At 35.4% G+C, this 24,391-nt stretch overlaps 1 protein-coding gene and 1 non-coding gene across 2 annotated transcripts in view; one reads left to right on the top strand and one right to left on the bottom strand.

Moving 5' to 3' along the window:
* The window catches only part of DCC (DCC netrin 1 receptor), a 707,243-nt gene that overhangs the window by 517,360 nt on the left and 165,492 nt on the right, over positions 1–24,391 (top strand). The window contains exon 14 of the mRNA XM_046672042.1: positions 11,589–11,699. Within this exon, the coding sequence (XP_046527998.1) occupies positions 11,589–11,699 (111 nt within the window). The remainder of the gene's footprint in view (positions 1–11,588; positions 11,700–24,391) is intronic.
* Positions 2,332–2,438, bottom strand: LOC124245219 (U6 spliceosomal RNA). The gene has a single exon (XR_006890224.1). It is a non-coding gene; the product is annotated as a U6 spliceosomal RNA (small nuclear RNA).

Genomic DNA, 24,391 nt, shown 5'->3' with positions numbered 1-24,391 from the left:
CTTTCCCTAAACAAAAGTAAATTCACTTTTGTAGCCATATTGGATGAACTCCAATGGTAGGTCAAGCTTCCCTGTGGAAACTGGATCCAGTTTCAATGCAGTATTTAGAGAATATGGTTTTTATTTTATAAAATGAATAGTCATGTATTTCCTTTGACTATTGGAACCCTTAAGATATGCCACTCCAGGTTCCTAGAAAACAGAGACTAAGGCAGGCTTTCAAGGTAATGCCTTTGGGAGTACAAGCCCAGGAAACCAAGAGTGAGAGAACTAAGGAAGTGAGGCAAGGAAGATGAGAAACCAATCATGGTGGCATACTATTAATCTGGCCACAAGTTTAGAACAAACACAAAGCTTGCTTGGCCTCATGGGATATCTCTGGAGAGGCCACATGAACTATTACGTCTCACAGTCGATGGCTGGGTAAGAAGCGTGAGCAGTTTCTCTCTTGTCTATCATTGGTCAAAGTCCACCCACAGGTTGTTAAGTGTTCCGTACTTCCAAACAACCCCCTGGGAAGCCAGAGCTTCTGTTGAGTGTGCGAATATGGAGTTCTCTCCTTGTCAAGTGGCACCTTACATGGCGGCGGCTTGCTCCAGGGTAACAGCAGTACTCAGGGCTTTTTAGCCCTAAGAGCGTGAACTATTGCCAGAGACTTAGGAAGCAAACCATATAGCAGTGGCTCATGGCAAGGTTTGGTGGATGAAGTTGAGCAAATCTGGAGTGGTGGATAAACTGGGTCCAGGACAATATACAAACTGAAACTGATAATTTACTACTAATGGATAAAGTAAGTTATCATTGCAAATGAGAAAAAAAAGAAAGTAAGCCCTTATCAAATTCCTTTCTCTATAGAAAGTACTCAGTAAATTCATTTGAAATCATAGCATGCACACACACTTTAAGCTACAGGTTTCCCCCGCTATCTGAAAGTAGAGCATTCCTGTGAGAACTTTGGTAAGCTGAGATGGTGTAAAGTGAAGAAGCAATACCATTAGTTTATATGGGAAAAATTTTCAAATATTCCCAGACCCCCAAAATAGCTTACCAAATCATACCAAATAACACATATAACATAAAGTGACAGTAACATATAGTAAAAGCAGGAATGATATGATAAAGACACAGGCTGTAGAAAGTAGAAATAGTGTATGCACTGTGTAGTTTTACTTACCAGAATTGGGAAGACAGTGAGCACACTGGAAGGTGAGAGGTGGTGGTGGTGATGGTGTGTTAACCTGAGTCATCGGAGGTTGGGATGGTGGAAGGTACAGGAGTAGGGTGTAGGAGAGAGAGGAAAAAGGCCATCTAATAGCATCTCATCATCATCTGAATCCATCAGGACAGGCAGGTCACGAATGTCTAGACCTTCTGGGTCTGCCTGCCTCCATGTCAAAGGTTGAGGTTTGTCATCTGCTGTGGCTCATGTGGCTGATGTGGCAGTCTTGAATATGACAGTATACTTGACTGCTTGGCCTGCATAAGGACTCGCTGCATAATAAATGCTGAACGGTATTATTACTTTTCACCTTTTTTCATAAAAGAGAAAATCCTCTTTGGATTTCTTTCAGTTAGCAAAAACAGGGGGTGCTAATGTAGATCTTTCATAAAAGTGAAGGAGTAGAAAGAGAAATTTTGGATACTGGGGGAAACCCATACTTATTCAGCCCACACTCAGACTTGATCAAAACCTGTTTTCCCTCATGTTTTTTGCCTTTTATGCTGATAAAATTTTAGCATAATGGTGAGCGTGCTTCTAAGATAGATCACCAAAAATCACATAACTTGTTTTATGTCTGGACAAAATCTCCTAGGTGGGTATTGTTGAATCTAAGCAGAAGTCATGGCACTCTACCATACTGTTTAAAAAGCTTAAGTAAAGCCAAGATCTTATGTCCTTTCCCCTGATGAAATGATGAGAAGAAAGTAAAAATAATTGAAGATGAAATGAGGTGTATGTGCTTAAAGGGACACTTAGCAAAACACGTAGTTTCCTTTGAAAGAATTCACCAAAAGTGAAACATCTTGCTGAAAATTTTTCAAAAATTTGATATTAGATTAGAAGAAGAGACGCTAAGGATAATTTAATCCAAGCCTTTTTTTCCCCAGTTTATTGAGATACATATGACATACATCACTGTATTAGTTTCAGGTGTACAATACAATGGTTTGACTTACATTTAGTGTGAAGTGATTGCCGCAATAAGTTTAGTTAGCATCCATCATCTCATATAGATACAATAAAAAGAAAAAGAGAGAAAAGAAAAAAAATTTTCCATGTGATGACAACTCTTAGGATCTAGTCTCTTAACAACTTTCACATATATCATACAAAATATGGGACACTTCACGAATTTGCCAGTCATCCTTGTGCAGGGACCATGATCATCTTCTCTGTATCATTCTAAGTTCAGCATATGTGCTGATGATGCGAGCACAAAGACTTATTTTTTAATAGATAGAAGCATTTGAAGCTCTAAAACTTTATTTTCATTGCTTTTCCTTCTCAAATGAAGATTAAGAATATAAAATAAACTTATTTTTATAAAATAATTAATTAACGGATGAGCATTCTAATAGAAAAACTAACAATTGGATACTCAATTTACAGAACTATAAATGGCCAATAGCATAATGAAACGTTCACTCTCAACAGTAGAGAAATGCAAATTAAAACAAAAATGGGTTAGCATTTTCCTCTGATCAAATTAATAAAGATAAAAATGAATGATGATATTCTGTTTTGGAAAGCCTGTGAGAGAGAGACAAGCTCTCGCATACCACTTGGGGCACAGAAAATTTCTAGACCCTTCCTGGAAAGAAGTGTAGAGATATATGTTATCTACAGATGTTTATATACGTGTATATGTGTGTGTGTTTGTCTGTGTATGTATCTTCATATATGTATGATGATTTTCTACCCCTGGGAGTTTATTCCAATTCTACAGCCATATTTTTTCAAAGTTTTTGACTATAAGCATGTTCATTGCACTGTTACTTTAATAGCAAGTATTAAGAAAAAAGACGCTAAGAATCCAAATATAGAAATTTCAGACAAAATCATATCATAGAATACTGCACATCTATTGAAAATGATGTAATATAAAAATATTAAATCACATGTTAAATATTTAAAACACTGTTAAGTGAATAACTCAGTTTTATACCAGTATTAGTGCATGCATTCATATTCATAAACCAACAAAATTTGAATAGGGAAATATTTATGGTAATATATACACCAAAATATTAATAGTGATTTTTGCTTATGTTAGTAACAATGATAAAATACTTATTTTTAATTGTATATGTAAACTGAAAACAAAAAGACTCTAATGTCATATTATGACTTTTGCTTACCAAAATTAAAGATTTCTTACCACTAAAGCTAACTCTATGCCCACTGAACAGCTAAGAAAAGAGTGATCTGGAAAATAAATGAAGAATAGTAGCCACATGACCAAAAGAACTTGGTAGTGTGAATTGTTTAATACTTACGAGTTTTTTTGGCAAGTGGAATTTAACACATTTAGCTCAGTATCATCAAACCAAGATTCTGACTCCCTGAATATATACAGACTTTTAGGATTTTCTCTCTGCAGAAGGTAAAATCATTTTTAAAAAATAGCCCGAAGTCTGAAATAAAGTTGTCTACAGGATTGGCTCCTTCTGGAGGCTTTGAGAGAATCCATCTGTGTCTCTCTCCTAAACTCTGATGGCTGCAAGCAATCCTTGATGTTCCTTGGCTTGTAGATGTATCTCTCCTATCTGTGTCTCACCTTCCTCTCTGTCTCTCTGTGTCCTCTCCTCTTCTCATAAGGACACTAGTCATTGGATATGGACCCCACCCTAAATCCAGGATGACTTCATTTCAAGATTCTGAACTAGTTATATCTGTAAAGACTCTATTTCCAAATAAGGTCACATTCTGAAGTTCTACTTATACACGAATTTTAGGGACACACCATTCAGCTCACTACAGACTCCTTTTATTTTTCCTCTCAAGGACAATCATTTTTAATTGTATTCTCTAATAAACTTTATTTATTCAAAAATAAATAATTCAGTCCTATATTGTTATTCATCTAAAATATGCATGGCAATTAGAGCTTCTAATCAGCGTGGGATAACCCATCACCACTCTAGTTTAATATCATCAGAGCAAAAGAAAAGAAATAGGATGAATTAATTAGCTTGTTACTGGAAAAGTTCACAAATGCCCATTCCCATCTTTATAGATTTGTGGGAATCTGGACTCCAAATTTGAAGCCTTCATTCATACTGTTGCTTCTTCATTTCAATACTTATAAAATGAATTTGGGAAAGCAAACATAATCTGAGCAGTTATATTTGTAGCTGTGTTTGATAGTTTTTGAAAAAAGTCACAGACTTCATTTTTAATTTGAAATGAAGAAATAAAAACAGCCAGGGAATAACCTTATACCCTTAAAACATTAAAAACAAGTTTTGCAGAGCTTCTGGCTTCCTCTCCCCTGCTCTGTGACCTGGTTTTAGTAACTCCTGTTGTGTGTCTAGATATTGTGGGAACGTCTCCAATGCTACAAAGCATCAAGGACCCAGGAAGTACTACACACTGGTAGATTAGCTGTGGTTTTGACTTGTCCCCAGTATATATTTAGTAACTTATGCACTTTCTAGTATGCAGAAATAATTGATTTTGCTTATGGATCTGCAGCACTTTAAAATGTATAGGATATGGCCCCATATTTTCAGTACTTGTATGATATGTGGATATATTGATTTGGCTGTTAGGAAATGGGAAATGACAGAATGCTTCATTTGGATGATATAAATATTCAGATGTAGAGACTCAAACCTCTTTCCTTTATAATCCTCTGTCAGACAGGTGTTTTTTGTTGTGTGTGTTTTTTACTAGGATAATGAGACATCTGCAATAACAAAGTAATTCAGAGTTACAATAAGGATTTTAAATGACTCCTATCAGTTTCATTGTGGGGACCCATGTCAACTAAGTTTTCCAGTGCTATTATTAATGTCTGAGTGCTCTTCAGAGGAGGTTGTTTGCAATTGAATTTAAGAGTTTTCTTGTGTTTCATGGCCAATGTAGAATAGACATAATGATAAACATACATTGGTATTTTACGGACTGAAAAATTCAGACAATAGCATAGAATTTTATAACAAAGTTAACATTAGAGGAACAAAAGGAAATTACATTGCTGAATAATGCACCATCTCTTATCATAAGTTCCAAGAAATTAGAAATAGAGGAATTATAGAGCTTGAAGGCACTTAGTAGTGGGGGTAGAAACAGGCAGAACACAATATGCTTTTAACAATAAAATATTTTTCCTGCTAAGAAAAGCATTGCTACCTACATCATAGTTCCTTTAGAATAAAATTATACTTAGAAACAGTAAGGAAACACACATGCACACTCACAAACGCACATTGAGATTGAACTATAGGTTCCTGACCAATGGAATAGGAAGCCCACCATTCATACCATCCAGAGCCCTTGTTTTACAAAAGAGGTAACAGATCTGATGAGCGGCACTGCTAAGATCTGCCATTACTTAAGGGCATGATCCTGACTAGACTGCAAGCATTTCAACTCCTAGTTATATGCTCCTTGTACTACGCAATGTTGTCATCTTCAGCTCACTTTATTGTGAATGACTCTGGCTATTATGTGAATCTATAAAAGATCATTGATAGTAAAAATAATTTAAAAACTTACAGCAATAATAACACCGATATCAACTTTAATAATAACCACTTGCTGAAAGCAGTATGAAGTTTCATCAAAAAATTAAAAATAGAACTGCCACATGATCTAGCTGTCCCACTCCTGGGTACGTATCCAAAAGAATTGAAATCAGGTTCTGGAAAAGATATCTACATTTCCATGTTCATTGAAGCATTATTGACAACAGGCAAGACAGAGACACAACTCAAATATCCATTGACAGACAAATGGCTAAAGAAAATGTGGTATATACATACAATGGAATATTATTCAGCCTTAAAAAAGAAGCAAATCCTGCCATTTGTGACAACTTAGATGGACGTGGAAGAGATTATGCTAAGTGAAATAAGTCAGTCACAGATGGGCAAATACTGCATGATTCCACTTATAGGAGGTGGCTAAAATAGTCAAACACACAGAGGCAGAGAGTAGAACAGTAATTCCCAGGGGAGATGGGGAAAGGGAAACGAGGATGTGTCTAATGGATATAAAGCGGCAGTTATACAAAACGAGTAAGTTCTAGAGATGTGCTGTACAACATAGTACCTATAGTTAACAATACGGTACTATGCACTTAAAAATCATTAAGAAGGTAGGCCTCATGCTAAGTGTTTTTGCCGTAAAAAAAAGCAAGAAGACACGAAATTTTGGGGAAGTGATGGATATGTTTATTACCTTGATTGTGGGGATGGTATCATGGATGTATGCATATATTCAAACTCATCAAAATCTATGTGCAATTTTTGGCATGTTAAGTAGACCTCAATAAAGCTTTAAAAATCTCCATGATAAAAAATAGCTTTACGTACTTTTTCAAATTTAATCTTTGTAACATTTTTAATGTACATATCCGCATTTTATTGATGAGAAAACTTAGGCAAAGAAAGAGAGCCAGCAAATTTTTCAAAGTCACATATCTAATAAGTGGTGGAGTAAAACTTCAAATCTAATTCTGCCCAAATTGAAAACCTATATCCTTAACTCAAACTGTCAGTAACGTGTTGCTGACCATGAGTAATGAATGTTTGGTTGTGTGAGTATATAAAGGGACAGTGGAATAATGCAGGGACAGAAAGAGGTGTCTATTGGATAATTAAAATTGAAGATTATGTTTGCAAATTTGGAGCTGCATAGCTCTAGAAGTGATTAAATTAAAAGTTTCCTACCAATTTATTTTTAAAGTGCTATTTAATATTTCCACTAGCCCAACTCAGGAAAGACATTTCCGATAACAACTTTTAGAAATACACACACAAAAAAGCTTTTGATTACAGACAAGCTTCTCTCTACCACCTCCAATGAATGAATGAATGAATGAATGAATACTGTGTTGAAAGATCTTTAGGTAACAGCTATCCATGTTGGGGCTCAAAATATTGCTTGTTCCTGGTGATTATTGGTATAACTCTTGAAGATACTTCCTCTTTCTAACAGGGAAACATTTTTTCCAAGTAGGAAAACAACTTAACTGTACTTTAGCCTGAATTTGAAGTTTTATTAATCTCTTAAGTTGATCCACTGTCGAAGCAATAGAATCATTAACTCAGGGCCGGCTCCGTGGCCGAGTGGTTAAGTTCGTGCGCTCAGCTGCTGTGGCCCAGGGTTCAGATCCTGGACATGGATATGGCACTGCTTGTCAGGCCACGTTGAGATGCCGTCCCACATCCCACAACTAGAAAGACCTGCAACTAAGATATACAACTGTGTACGGGGGGGTTTGGGGAGATAAGGCAGAGAAAAAAAAAAAAAGATTGGCAATAGTTGTTAGCCCAGGTGCCAATCCTTAAAAAAAAAAAAAGGAAGATTGGCAACAGTTGTTAGCCCAGGTGCTAACAATCTAAAAGAAAGAATCATTAACTCTTTCCTGCCTGCCTGACCATTACTCAGCTCTGGATGTAATCATTATAGATGAAAATTCCTTGCATATTTACACAATGCTTTACATTTGCTGCTGATGTCCCTCTTAGGTCCCAGCTTAGGCCAAGTGGGTCTCTGAAGAGTGGTGTGTGAGACCCCAGCAGAAGATTGGACAGAGCCCAGAGTCTTCACCCAAGAGCAGTCCTGGTTGTGATGAAGGCACTACACGGAACCTTTGCTTACTCTCTCTGAGCCTTATTATCCTTATCTCTGCAGTGGGAGTAATGATGTATTCTGGGTCAAAATCATGGCGTATTTGCAAATCAAGTCAGAAAATAATCTGCAAATGTTAGTTAGCTGTACATTTATTAATTGCTTAATTTTATAAACTATTGTAAAAGCAGCTTGTCATTTGATTCTCAAAAGACTATTATAAGACAGGAAAGCAGATATTATTTCCTAGTTACTTTATAGGGGAAATTAAGATTAAAAGAGCTTTCAAGAGATCTAAAACTTGCCCAGCCAAGTACCCATCACGGCAAAGCAGCAGGAACATTTGCAACCCAGAATTCTGAAGGTGATGTCCTGAAAGCCTCTCGGAGAAGGGAAATGTCTGCTTCTGCCCATCATTACATCCTACACTTATCTAGATGTAGAAGAAACTCACAGATTTCATTCTGTTGATAATGGTTTGGTACAGAAGGCAGTGAATTTAGAATCAGAAGACTTGGGTAAAGATATTTTGAAAGAGGAATTTGATCTTTTTTAATCCCACTGTGTAAAACTGGAGTTTATCTGCAGGTATTGCTATGGTAAAACAGATTCAGTGCAATCTGAGGAAGAAATTTCTAACAAACAAATGCCTGGGGTAGGTTCCCTCCTTTGGTGATTTTCTCATACCAAAGCTATTCCTGATTTATTTAAGGACCACTTTGTTAGAGGTACATCTAAATAGCATTAAATAAGCCATTTAACTAGACATTAAGACCTCTTTTAATATTGGAATTTTATGTATATATTTTAATATGTCTTATTATTTAATCTAGAATTTCCAGGTGTTTTTAGAGAGAGAGATTTTCGCAGCTATGTTCTAGAAGAAAATGCATAATAAATTTTTAACCTAAAATATAATATTTCAAAGAAATTTGGCAGGATTATCAGAGTGACCTAGGCACTAGTCTATACAGCGTGTTAAACCTTCACTATAGGTGTCATAGAGAGGATGAGATGGACAGTCTCCTACTGCACGTGCTTGCAAGGGACATTCTCATCAGTACTTGGGCCGGCCAGGTGAGATCCCGCTGGGGAAACACTTAATGGATGGTCTCTAAACTGCCGTCTCATGTTCACTTCAAGTCGTTAGTAGGCTTTTGTTTAATCAAAACTGAATTAATGATTCTGACAGATCCTGAACGCAAAATATATAAATCAAAGTTTGGCAAAATTATAAGGAGAAATTTGCATATCTACTTTATAGTGAGATGTTTTAACTAACTTCTACTAAAAATTGATGGATTCTGCACATGAACGCCTCTTGATTTAAAGTCAAATGAATGGAACAGAATACACAGGGCATTCAAAAAGATTTATATATCAAAATATTGGATGTGGTAAGATGGTATGTCAGTTAGGTTTCAAGCAGAGAAACAGAACCATAGGAGATATATTGTAAGGAATTGGCTTAAGTGATTGTGATGGCTGGCTAGGCAATTCCAGAATCTACCAGTCAGGCCATGAGGAAAGGCAGACTGGAACTCTCAAGCTGAAGCTACTCTCTAAAAGTAAAATTTCTCCTTCAGGGAAGTCTCAGCTTTACTCTTAAGGCCTTTCACCTGATTGAACATGGCCCACCCAAATTATCTAGGGTAATATCCTTTTACGTAAAATAAAATTATTATGGACTTTAGTCACATCTACACGATACCCTTACAACAACACCTAGCCAAGCTGACACATAAAACTGACCATCACAGATGGTATTTCGAATCAGTTGTTGGAGATGATATTGACATCATTGCCTACCCATTTCAAGGAAAAATGAAGCTAAATTTCTACTTAATACAAAAGAGTATATTCTTGATTGTCTAAAACTATTTCAGAGAAGACCACTCTGAAAGTCATGAGCTGCAATGCTTAGGTAAGCATTTCTTCCCAAGGTTCTCTCCCTATTAGTTTTTTAATTTCCCAGAAGAGCTCTATAATCCCTCTCCCTGAGTAATCAACAGCAGTGCCTATGAAAGGGTACAAATGTTAACAAATATCAGATTAATGCTGTGTTAACTAAGGGACAAATCAAGTGGGCACAAGCCTACTTGAGGCATGACAAATGCCTTGTGTTCAAAAGTCTCTGTTCGTTGCCTTGCTGATGATGTTGAACATTGCAGTTTACCCTGTTTCCTTTGTGTTAGGCACTGCTTTAGCGGATCTTTCAACAGGCATTGTGTGTGTGTGTGCCTTCCGTGTGTCAGGCACTGGAGTGGGCTCTATGGATATGCAATTAAAACATCAATAATAACAAAAACAACAACAGCACCAACATCATTCTCAGTCCATTTCTTTATGGAGCTTCCAGTCTGTTTTATAAAATTAAAAGCTTAGCGGCCGGCTCCGTGGCTGAGTGGTTAAGTTCGTGCGCGCTCCGCTGCGGCGGCCCAGGGTTCGGATCCTGGACGCTGACATGGCACTGCTTGTCAGGCCACGTTAAGGTGACGTCCCACGTCCCACAACTAGAAGGACCTGCAACTAAGATATACAACTATTTACAGGAGGGGTTTGGGGAGATAAAGCAGAAAAAAAAAAAAGAAGATTAAAATTAAAAGCTTAAGAGAACAATGCTTGTGTTATAGATAACTTTGTGTGGGTGAGTTTACCAAATTGTCTTCTCTAATAGCACCACTTATTGAAGGCCACTGCCCCTTGACATTAACAAGTGCATTCTAACCATCACTTAAAACAATGTCTCCTATTAATAGTAAGTTAGGATTCCCCTTAAGTACCAAAATTTACTCATCTTCCTATGCAAAAATCTATAAATACGGAACTTTTTACGTGATATAAGCATCATTTCTCTAATAGTTTGTTTTCTTTATGAATTTTCCTTAGCACCAAATGTGTGTGCTGTTTCAGATCCATGGAAAAAACAATGAGAGATTATATGTTTATCTTTATCAAGGTTGTTCAACGCTTTGAGGTTTAAGAGCTTGTCAATTTAAGCCAAGTTCTCAACATCTCAAATAAGTCATATGGTCTTTTGACAAGTATCATTTGTTTTACAATAATTTGTCATGTTTATGAGCTACTTTGAGATTTAGCTAAAAGGAAAATTCTTTACATAAAAAATTTGCCCATATCACACTAATGATCAACTGACACTCTCTTGTCTACCTGTCCTCTTTGTGCTCTCTAAAATACACCCTGATGACATCACTGTGTCCAATATGATATGCCCAAATTATCACAGGGGTGGACTTTCTTCATGCTCTACTATGGAAGCTGATGTAAAATAAAGCATGCTTCGTGACGGTTTTGAGAAACAAAAGCCCTTGTATTTTGTGCTGAAGTGCAGTGGCTTTGGATTCTTCTTTCTTGGCCCAAAAAAACATAATCACTGGCCTTGAGCGAATGATGGAGACATAAGTTTTTAGCATGACTGTTCCTGATTTATAGGCAAGCCTCTTCTGGACTGTGAGGAAAAATGATCCTTGCTATTTTTGGTTATTTCTTCATCGTTCATATTTTATATTCTGCGTCTGCCCTGAGGCTTTTTTCAGGGATACATTTTTATAAACTGGAAAAAATAAATGAGAATACGTGAAAAATAATTTGATTTCTCACTGTAATATTCCTGCCCTTTTGGCCAAAACAACAATAATTACCACAACAATCACAAACAATGTAAAGCATGTCTACTATTGTTAAAATTTTACTAAAAGTTTTGAAACCCAACTAGATATACTTGTTATTCAATAACTTTTTTTCCCTGTGGAAAATTCTTTCATAGGACTGGAGAAAGGAAGTCAATACAGTTTCCAAGTGTCAGCCATGACAGTCAATGGCACTGGACCACCTTCCAACTGGTACACAGCGGAGACCCCAGAGAATGATCTAGATGGTAAGACTTTTCCCCAATCACTATCACTCTGATTTCTATCTTCGTAGTTACTTCAGCTTTAAAAGGCCCCTTAAAAAAGGTTGATGGGGACCGGCCCCATGGCCGAATAGTTAAGTTTGCATGCTCTGCTTCATTGGCAGCCCAGGGTTTTACTGGTTCAGCTCCTGAGTGCAGACATGGCACCACTCATCAAGCCATGCTGAGGCAGTGTCCCACATAGCACAGCCAGAGGTGCTCACAACTAGAATACACAACTGTGTACTGGGGGCTTTGGGGAGAGGAAGAAGAAAAAAAAGAAAAAGAGAAGAAGATTGGCAACAGTTGTTAGCTCAGGTGCCAATCTTTTTAAAAAGAAAAGTTGACAAACTCCAACATTGGGGATATTTATTCCTCCTGTATCTTTAGATACAAAACAAAGCAAAACAAAAAACCATTAATGAATATAGAGTCTTCAACAATGCCATATGAATATAAATTAATTATGCATTCATTATGATCCTCATAATGTTACTTTTTTTCAAGATAATTTGAATTGATTTTTTTCTATTCAATGTATTTTGAATAATTGACCTTTTTGTACATTTTCTTCACAGGAACTGCTACAATTTCTGATAATAGTCATGAAATATAATTACATAGCTTCTCTTGCCCTTTTATGATTCTTTTAAAAAACAGCAATACGTATTTTAGACTTGCTTATAATATGGTCATTAATAATTGACACTTCATTTCTTTTAAAGAAAAAACAATCTGTCTTATGTGCTTAAGTCATAGTTATGTGAGACATTTGTGGATGAGATTTTGAGATTCACATGAAAGCTACATATCAATAGATTAAATATAAGCAAAATCTTCAAAATTAGCAGATGAGAAACAGTTCTTGAAATAAAAACATCATGACTAAATAAGAAAATAAAATTCAAGAGAAATTGGTAATGGAAGCAACAGAAAAAAAGTCTAAATAGTAAAACAGAAATAACCTTATAGAATTAGAGTTACAGATGAAAGAGGTAAAACTTCAGAGATACATGAAAAAAAGTAAGTTATAATCAGTAAACTTAAAGCTAGGTGATCAAAATTGGGATCAAGAGAAAATGTCAAGAAGAGCATGTGCATTGAAAATGTGTTGGCACAGGATGACTGCCTTAATAACAGACAATGAAACTCCCTTATTCCTTAACTGATAGACCTGAGAGTATTCAAGTTACTGCAAGGTAAAAATTCTATATCCTTTCCTTTCCTTCTCCTTTTTCTCTCTTCCTCCTTCCTTCGTCATTTTTTTCTTTCCTAGTTCTTCTCCCATCACTCTTTCTCAAGCCTGTCTTCCCTACCTCTTCCTTGAACTCCTCCTTCTCATTTTCCTCCTCCTTGATATTTCCCTTCTTCCCTTTCTAAATAACTCATCATCATTCATGATCCTAAGATAGTCACAGATTCAGATTTACAAAATAGTTACAGTGGCAGTAAAACAATCAACAAGTGCTATTTCCACAATAATGATAATTACTGCCATGTGACAGCACATTAATTCAAAGAATATTGACAGGAAACTTACTAACAGCCTCAGATACTGTGCTTAGCTCTGAGGATATAATAATAAATAGGAAAGACTTAATCCTTTCCTTGTGGAGCTTACAGCATAGCAAAAGAAGACAGACATTCTAGATGAAGTCATAGGAAACTGCCATTTTGATAGTTCAAACCTGATTGAATATTGGCAATATCCTATAGTTCAACATGGGATAGATGGATAGACAGATAGATGGACAAACAGACATGTAGAAGACTTGCATTTAAACGGAGACTTGAAGGATGAATAGGAATTAGCTATGCAAAAGCATACATTAGAAATTGAGGGAGGAGCAGTGGAGGACAAGCTAAATGCAGGTTTTAAGTCAAGACAGACCATGGCACTAGGAGGGACCTGAAAAGAAGACCATCAAGAGTGAAACACAGAGACAGCATTGAGGAGATTTATAAGATGGACAGGTTCTAAATCTGCCAGACCAAATTAAAGATCTTCAACTTTGTCCTAAGAATGTCATTAAAGCAATAACTTGCTTTATACTAAGCAAATCATTAAGGGATTTTTAAAAATAGTGACTATTATATTTGCATTTTGAAGAGATTACTCTGGCTGAAGCATAAAAAATATGTTAGAAATAGGCACACATGGACCAAACCAGGTAGGACAAACCTGAGGTAATATTAGATTTTATGGAAAAGTATCTTGAGGCTTAGAAAATGTTATTTAACTTGTCTTAGGTTATATAAACTGAGAAGTTGCGGAGCTACACAAAGTCACACTTTACACTGCTTTTCTCCCTCACTAATAGGTTAAGGAACATTAATTCAAGTGTTTATTTATTCAGCATGTATTTCTTCTTGAAGATCTTTATATGCAGGGCATTATTTTAGGTCCTAGGGGTAAAGCAATAAAATCACTCCTCTCAAGGAATATAAATTTTATTGAGCTAGAGATAGTGATAAATGCTCTGAAGAAAAATAAAGCATGGTAGAAAGAATAGCAAATGGTTAGGGAGTAGGGGGTTTTATATAGGGGGTTGAGGAGATCTCTCTGGTTACGTAAAATATGAGCACAGACCTTCAGGAAGTGAAGGAGGCAGCCATGTGAATAGGTCAGACAAGAGCCCTTCGGACAGAAGGAGCAGCAAGAGCAGACATCCTGAGACTGGCGTCCAGTTGGTGGCTGAAGTATGGCCAAGAAGCCAGGACAGCTGCACCTAAAGTCATGAGGATGTAATCTGTCTTATATAAAGAATAAAAGGGTGGTTAAGATAAGCTATACAAACAAATGCTTTATTTTTCCATTTTACTTCAGAAATAACTTTTAAAGTTTATATACTTGTACTTTATCCTCTCATCTACCTTATGGGTATATATTATTACCTTTATTTTAAAGAATAGTAACAAGCTAAGAAAATTTAACTAACTTCATCAGTCACTCAGCTAGTAACTGCGGAGCTGAAACTCAAGATCAGGTTTCATGAGTCAATGTCCAGTGGAGGTTATCCGAGAGAAGTCCTCTAGAACTGACCCAGTGACAATAAAAGACGGTGATTCAAGGCAAAAGATTCTAAGAAATGAGGTCATATCATTTACCCAGACCTAAGGGACTATATCTCTTACTGGAAGGAGTGAAAATAAATGGAGCAGAGGTGCTGAAGGTTCCATAAAATATCCAGGATGAATGGGGCTCTCCACTTGACTTATGGGCCTTTTCTCCTCACTGAATGACTCACAATCTAAGTGGAACCAAAATTTAAAATCACAGCTGCTTGGGTGGTACAAAACTTCCATTTAACTGCATGCTTTTCATATCCATGAGATGTAAATATAATCCAATTCATACATCCATTTTAATCAGGAATCTCTATGCCATGCTCTTGCACAGAGTCTTAAAAAAATGCTGCTTAATTGCGTTTGTTTGAACTTTCCCATGCTCTTGGCTTAATAATGTCCCTCTTCTGCATGCAGCATTACTCCTTACTTTTTCTTTATTGGGTGCAGTTAGTATGAAATGTAATTAGGAACCTGTAGTGTGCCAAGTCATGGGGAGTGCAAATATGAAAGAGAGAGGAACAGTTCTCTTAAGGGATAATGTACAGTACAGATAATGACTGTACTGATTGGAAAGACTAGATGAAAAGAAATAGTACTTGAACTAGAAACTTCAGAGAAAGGGGGTTAACTAGAATTGTAGGGAAGGGTGTGTGGAACAGTATAGTAGACATTCTTCAAAAAGAATGCCTTTAGGAAAATTATTTCTGCACCGTTAGTTCAAAATGTGTCCTCACTTAGTCAAATGTTACTCCTCTACCAGTAGATTATCTTAACACATTTCAAATATTGCGTCTATTCTCACTCTTCCATTTCTTCATTTGGATTATAATGTCTTAGGCAGTTTGTGTCCTTGAATATAATGTACACATTAGCAATCTGAAAAAAAGAATGTAATAGAAGAAAGCCGCTGGAGTTGATACTCTTGTACATAATGCTGTTATGGATTATGATTTGAGGTTGTTCAACTTTAAAACATAATGGAAATTAATAGCCATTTCAAGGCATTTAACCATATGAGTGTGGGACAGATATGTTTCACTTGCTTTCTAAAGCAGTGTTTTACTGGCTCTAAGAAATTAATAAGACCAAATATATTTGGTCCTAAGGACTTTTGAATCTGTTGGCCTATGATCTCTTTGCACTGAGATATACCCTGAAATAGATTTCAATTCCCCTTCCTTCCTCCTGTTTTTTTTTTCCTTTTGACTGCATCATTCAAATATTAATAAGTGTAACCCCTTGGGGCCTGGCCCCTTTATGTAGTGGTTAACTTCAGCACATTCTGCTTTGGCAGCCCAGGTTCATGGGTTCAGATCCCAGACATGGACCTACACCACTCATCAGCCATGCTGTGGCACAACCCACATACAAAACAGAGGAAGATTGGCACAGATGTTAGCTCAGGGCAAATCTCCCTCAAGCAAAAAAGAAAAAAGAAAGTTACCCTTGATAGGAATTAATATTTGAATGAATGGACAAGCTCAGAAGTGGTCATGAGTAGGATCCAAAGAATACTCACGGTGATGATTATCTTTATTTCCAAATATACATATATTTAAACTAAGGAGATCTTCTTTAAATGTTCATCTCATTTTGACTTATTCACGTAAAGTTTTAAATCATATAATAAGTTATAAATGACTGCTGCCAAAGCTTTCATGGCTAATGTTGGAAAGCTTTGAGTCCTAAATATCCTAAAGTCAGAAGTTTCCATATAGAATTGCTTTGATTTCCCTTGATTATGGATAAGGAGGAAGCAATCATGTTGAAAACCATGTGAAATGAGAGGCATTCTTTGCTGGAGCCAAAGAAATCTGCTTTGGCTGTGTTAGCTCACCCTAGGTGCACTGCATTGCGTAACTTTTTCCCTTTGCTTTCAAATCTCCTGGTAAACTGCAAGGGAGTCATCTACTCATTATGGTGGTAACTGTGAGCTTTGCAAGTCGGCTAAACAGAAGCAGTGGTTCTGTGCCATAGCTGAAGGCAATGAAAGCAATCCCCTCTCCTTCTGTGACTTCTGTAGTTCCTCTTGGCTTCTCTGTTTGGCTTAAGCAATGTGAAGATCAACAGTGACTTGGAGAAATAGTCCAATTCCCTATTTTGATTAGGATGTTTTGTTAAAGTAATTATAGAGCCAAATCCCATTGTTTGTTCAGGGTTTCTGGAAAGCATGTTTGCTGTTACTAACAGCTGGGAAGTTTTTAAATATTTATTTTGTGCCTCAAAATTTCAGCTTAAAAGAAAAAAACAAGATCATTATAATTCCCCAAAGTTCTTATGTAAATGTCTCGCACAAGGATATGAGAGAATTTCTGATGAAGTTCAGCAAGGTGTCCTCCAGGAAACGGAGCTTGGTGATCTGTTTGTACTGCCTTTTTTTTTTTTTTTTAAATTTTGAAGTGAACAGGTAGAAATTGCTACATAAAATCAATAATGATGAAAGTTAAAATGAAATCTCTACCCCCAAAATGGAAGAGTTTGGCTAGCAAAAATGAGCAATGCAGAGACTCCTGAAAATGCAACAATAACATTGCAAAAACTGGGAACCTGGGAGTAGGTTCTAATTTCCTGCCCCCAGGACACAGATAATTAGCCCTATTAGCCTGATCGGGTAATGGCAAAATGGGATTACTCCAAATTCATTTAATTTGAGAAGTGAACCACGACATAACTCCTGTGTTGTGTAACCTGCATAATATATGATATCTGCTGAGAACATGACTTTGAGAAGGAACACATTAAAGCTTATTTTCAGAATAATGAAAGATGATGAGACCACCCAGAAAGAAGGAAGAGTGCCTATTAAAATTGTCATATTGGTTCAAGAACTAGAATCTGAAAAGTGGAAAACCTCTGGGCAGAAGAATTAGAAATGAGAAAAATAAGTTTTTGACTAATTGGGAGAAATTGAAGACCAGAAAGAGGAAAAGAAGGAAAGAATGAAGGAAGGAAGGAGGGTAAAATGTATATATGAGTTATGATAGGCTAAACAACGGCCCCCCCAAAATGTCCATGCCCTAATCCCCGGAAGCTTTGAATACGCCACTTCACGTGGCAAAAGAGACTTTGCAGATGTGAGTAAGTTAAGGATTGTGAGATAAGGGATTATCCTGGATTATCCACGTGGGCCCAATACTTTGACAAGTTAGAAGAAGGAGGAAGGGAGATCAGACTGGCAGGAGATGTGACAACAGAAGCAGAGGTTAGAGTGATATGGCGCCATGAACCAAGGAAGGTGGGCAATCTCTAGAAGTTGGAAAAGACAAGAAAACACATAGTTGCTGGAGCCTCAGGAAAGAAGCTGGCCCTGCTAACACCTGGGTTTTAGCTCTCTGAGGCTGATATTTGCTTTCTGACCTTCAGAAATGTAACATCATAAACTCGTGTTGTTTTAAGTCACTATAACTTTCCATAATAAATGAGAGGCTCAAAAATCTGGAATTCCATAGAGTCTGAACATTTAATGAAAGTTTGAGTAAGAATCAGAGATAAACAGTATGTTCTACGATGATAGACTTACTTAGTAGTTATCTAAATAACTAACCTAAAGCCCCAAATTTTCTATCATTTGATGGAAGATAAACATCACGTCCAATTGCATATTTAGCTAAGATGCATTTTTTAAAAAATATTTTGAAACATGTATTTTAAACGATTGGAGAAATAAAAATAAATAAAACTTTACATAGCAAAGTACATAAAATAAAATAATTAGGAAGGAAAAATGAAAAATGCTTGTAGATGAAACAAATTCTCATAATGAGCAAAACTGAATTTAATTTCTCTTTTTAAAAGAGACTTTCAGATTGTATTATAAACAAAATTAAGCTGTATACTTCTTGTTTTTTCAAGGAAGATTAGTCCTGAGCTAACATCTGTTGCCAATCCTCCTGTTTTTGCTGAGGAAGACTGGCCCTGAGCTAACATCCATGCCCATCTTCCTCTACTTTATATGTGGGATGCCTACCACAGCATGGCGTGCCAAGTGATGTGTAGGTCCGCACCCGGGATCTGAACCAGCAATCCCTGGGCTGCTGCAGTGGAACGGATGAACTTAACTGCTGTGCCACCAGGCTGGCCCCTAAACTATATACATTTAAGACAAAGAAAAAGATATTAAACAAATAAAAATGGGGCAACAAATTATTAGGCTAACAAATTGACTGGATTCCAGAGGGATGATGATATTACACACAAACATGCATACATATACAAATGAAATGGATGAATAATTTTATATTGATGACCACAAATAAAGACATAAGTTATGAAACTTCAAATCCCAAACATACAACACTTAACAATCAAAGTATATAAACAAGATGTTTTCAAAACAATTCAAAAAGTCAAGCCAGATTTGAGAAAGAGTCTCTTTCAATGCTTAGAACAAAATAAAAATGGCTATCATCAGAAAGACAACAGTGGTCAATAACAAATGTTGGCGAGGATGTTGAGAAAAGGGAAGCCTTGTGCAATGTCGGTGGGACTGTAAATTGGTGCAGCCACTATGGAAAATAGAACTACCATATGATCCAGCAATTCCACTTTTGGGTATTTCCCCAAAGAAAACAAAAACACTAATCCAAAAAGATATATGCACGCCTATGTTCATTGTAGCATTATTTACAATAGTCAAAATATGGAAGCAACCTAAGTATCTATCAAGAGACAAATGGATAAAGAAGATGTGGAATATATACATATGTGTATATAATATATATAATATACAATATACACTAATTTGTATATTCATATACACACACATATTATATATATACAAATTAGTATATATATATTTGGTATATATATATATATATATATATATATATACATGCACACACACACAATAGAATATTACTCAGCCTTAAAAAGAATGAAATCTTGCCATTTGCAACAACATGGATGGACCTAGAGGGTAGTATGCTAAGTGAAATAAGTAAGACAGAGAAAGACAAACACTGTATGATTTCACTTAAATGTGGAATCTAAAAAACAAAACAGATGAATAAACAAAACAAACCAGAGACTAGACTCATGGAAACAGTGAAAAAACTGATCATTACCAGAGGCAATGGTGGGGGGCCTGGGCAAAGTAGGTGAAGGGTATTATGAGGTACAAATTTCCAGTTATAAAATAAATAATTAATGAAATGTAATATACAGCATAGGGAATATAGTCAATAATCTGGTAATCACTTTATAAGATGACAGACGGTTACTAGACTTATCATTGCGATCGTTTCGTAATGTATACAAATGTTGAATCACTATGTTGTACAACTAAAAGTAACATAATATTGTATGTCAACTATACTTCAGTAAAGAAATTGAATAGGAGAAAATTACAGTCATTGAAATTAAAAGTCACTGGATGTATTAAAAAATACATTAAATGTAGCTGAAGACAAAATTAATACATGCTGGTGGGGGAAAAATGAGAGAATTTAAAAGACACAAAACATGGAATGAGATAATTAACATATATCAATTATAATTCCAAAAGAAAGTAGAATGGAGGAGAAATAATTTTTGAAGAGAGAAGTGAGATTTTTCAGAATTGGTGAAATGCATGGATTATCAGATTCAAGAATAATGCTTTACCTTTGATATATTGTACAATACCAAAGATAAAGCTAAAAAGAAGAGCTTAAAATGCCCCAGAGAACAGGTTACTTGTTGAAGAAGTAAAATTAAATTGATAGAGACTTTCCAATAGTAACAATTAAACCAGAAAACAATAAAATATTTTCAGAGTGCTGATAAAAAATTACTATCACCCTAGAACTGTGTATCCAACTAAATAATTAGTCAAGAAAAGGAGAGACATGAACACCTTCCACATAAAGAAAAACAGAGTTTACTAACACCATCATTTTGTACAGGATGTACTTTCTTAAAAAAGATAGAGAGAAAGAAAATTACCAGAAGGACTATTAGAGAAAATGATAAACAAAATAAGGTAGCATATGAACAAATGGGTATATCTGAACAAATTGTGATTATATAAAATAAAAATTATAATATTTTGGAAATTTTAAAAGGTTGACAATTATGAGGTGATAAAGAAGGAGGAGATCATGGAAATTAAACAGTTTTGAGATGTTTTTTGTGCTGTTCTTGTGAAAAGTAAGTATATAATTAAGTTTAGACTGCAAGTTATATATGTCAAAATTGAAAATATGACAAACAGAAGGATATGGACTGTATAATTTCTTATCTAGTAGAGGAGAAAGCCTGTCTAAGCAAAAGCATAAAAGAAGAAAAATAATAATTTGTTGTGGACAAAAAGAAAATTAAAAGTGCATAATAAAATACTACAAATAAATCCTGATATAGCAATAACAATAAATATAAATGGGTTAAACTCACCAGTTAAAGGATAGCTTGTTAAATAAGGTTTTAAAAACATCAAGATGTGTGATACTTACAAGGGGCTGAGACTTTAACACTTCTCTCTCAGAATTGGAAAAAAAAAGTTAGGAATATAGAAGATTCACCTGACATAGTTGAAATATGCATGCAATTAGAGAATCATATTTTTTTCCTAAGCATTCAAAGAATACTTAGTACTTGGCTCTAAAGAATTGGACATTAAAGTCCGTGGATCATAGTAAACACATTCATCGATCACAATATAATTAAGATAAGATGATACCCTGAATGTTTGGAAATGTAAAAGCATACTTCCAAATAACTCATTGGTCCAAAAGAAATTACATTACATCTAGAATAACTTGTAGCACCTGATATCTAAGCAATCTGGCTTATTTGTATACCTGTTAGATTAAAAATATTAGGCAAAGTTTTATAAAATGGATTTTTAAATTTTTAAAAATATAGAAATTATTTTCTTTTGGCTATTATTTTGATAAAATACTTGGTGAAAGCCAACAACATACTGTTAGAACACATTCAAGTAAATGATGCTGATTTGAGGATACAGAGTAGGGTTTACACCAGTGAGCTAATAAATGTGGCCCTCTGGTGATATAAAGATGTTAGAACAGGATTGTAGGCACAGAAGAATGTAGGTGGCATGTCATGAAAAAGGATTTCTTTTGCATGGGTTTTTGATAAGAGCCATCCATGACATTCTGTGTTGCTAATTGACAAATAGGCTTCTGGAATGAGATGAATTGGTGGTAGAGCAGCCAATCCATCATAAAATTGAAGACTCCAGTTCCCTATTCTCGTGCAAGTAGAATTTGTCTTATGTATAAGGAATGTTGCAGGCAAAGCCAAAACTGACTTTTGAAAGCAATTTGAAATCTACTTTAGTTCTTGGGCAAGTGGTTGTTCAAAATCTCAGAGCTCCACTGTACAAAGGATGATGCAAATTATCTAGACTTGGATGTTAAAAGAAGTTCAAGTCCTTTCCTTGGTCATAGGAAAATTTTTAATTGCTCATGAAATGCTGGATCCTTTTTTGACTTGCTTGACTTTTCTAAGTATAATGTAGTGGATGAAGTTTTGGGCTCTAAAGTCTTAATCACTAGCTTTGAATCCTGCTTCACCCACTGTATAATCTTGACCAAGTAACTTAACTTCCATAAGACTTGAGTTTCCTCATCTATAAATAGAGTATAACAACAGTATCCATATCAATGGATCTTTGTGAAAATTAACTATGAAAATAGCTAAAGTGCTCAACAGTGTGTCTGATATGTAACACTCAACAAATGCTTATTGTTGTTGCTGGTTTTGATAAATTAGATATCAGACTTTAACAGTAATATGAAATGCTAATATCATTGGTCTTATGAAGCTGCTTCTTGTTCATGATGGTAAAACCTTGTTGTTTGCATTAAGGGAATAGATGTATTCCCTTCTAATACAAAAGCAGGGCATACAACATTCAGTACATCTTAAAAGACTGCCATCTAATTAATGTATAATTTAAAGGAGTGCTGTCATGTATCATGTAACTATATCAATAGATGAAAGAGGACATTTTGTAAAATTAAATAGTCATTACCAATTTTTTAAAACTCATTTAATATGGGAATATAAGGAAGCTTTCAAAATGTTATTGTTTTTGTAAGAAACTAAAAGCAAACGTTATGCTAAATGGTAAAATACTAAACACGTGTCTTTAAGAACTAAACAAACCGAGGAAGCTTCCTACTATTTCTGTTATTCCACAGAGTATAGAGGTTTTGATAAGGAAAATAAAAAGCCTAATATTTTATTAAATAAGGAAAAAAATGTTATTTTCACAAATGGTGGATTGCATATTTGGAAATTTCAAGAAACTACACTTAAAACCCATTAGAGATATGAAGAAAATTAAGTAAGGTTGTAGGTTTATATATATGTATATATATATAGACATACACACAAAAAAACAGCTTTTTCTTTTACTAGCAATAATTAATTTAAACTGAAAAGAAAAGAAATGCCTTCATACAGCAACTTAAAATGTAATATCTGGGACTAAATTTAACAAGCTGTAAACAAATGTATATGAAGAAAATAACATTTTATTAAAAGATATAAAATAAGACATGAATAAATAGAAAGATATATATGTTTCTTGATGCAAAACCTTACCACTATACAAATGTTAGTTCTTCCCAAGTTAATGCTTGATTTAACATAATTCCAATCAGAATGAACTTCATATGGGAGAATAAATGTAAAAATTCTGAGAAATTTTGAAAAAGTAGAACGAACTAACATTTACTATAAAGCCTGATTTAAAATCAATGTAGTACTGTTTGGCATAAAAATAGATAAGTAGGTCAGTGTAACAGAACGTAGAGGACAGAAATATTTCTTGTTACATTTGAGAAATAAATAAAAAATAAATTTGGATTTCAGCTGCAGATTATTCAACAAATGGTGTTGAGACCATTACCAGTACTTTTGGTAGAATTTAAAGTTTTTTTTTTTTTCTCTTACATCAAACTAGTTGATAGTGGTTGATTCTCGTGATGGAACTGAAGGCAAAAGAGGGCAAAGTTATCATTTCTTATGTAATTCAAAAATAGAAAGATCACGGGTGGTTTTAAAGACTTTGTTGTTTTTTCTTTTGGTATTTTCAAGTATAACAAAGATGAAGGGCTCAAACACACATCCTTGAACACAATTGGCAGTTGTAAGCTGATTTCCCAAGGTATCATTCTTATTATAGCTGCTTGTATTCTCCCTCCCATGTTCTTCACATTGGGACTAATACCAGTATCCACAAAGCCAGCAGCCTCCCTGCCATCCTCGAACTCCTCCATTTTCATTCCTGCTAATATTCATTCAATCACCAGGACCTGTAATTCCTACTTCCCTAACAGATTAGGACTCCATCCTCTCCTCTCTACTCCCACCACCATACTTTACTTCAGGCTCTCATCATTTGTTGCTTGAAAATAGCCTCCCGCCTGGTCTCCTGACACCAGTTTGCTCCCTGTCCTCTAACTCCATGGTGTTGCCACAGTGATTTTTCAAAACCAGATCTGATGATGTTATTTTCCTATTCAAATTCTTAGGATTTGTGATTGTGTTGTGATCCTGTCCTCAGCCTCAAGTCTGACATTCCATCACCTCTCTGCATATCTACACATCCTTCCAGATACACTTCATCATATCTCATGCATTTGCACTTAGTGTTACTT

This window comes from Equus quagga, chromosome 9 (genome assembly GCF_021613505.1).
Source record: "Equus quagga isolate Etosha38 chromosome 9, UCLA_HA_Equagga_1.0, whole genome shotgun sequence".
Lineage (NCBI taxonomy): Eukaryota > Metazoa > Chordata > Mammalia > Perissodactyla > Equidae > Equus > Equus quagga.
This window is presented reverse-complemented; position numbering and strand designations above follow the sequence as displayed.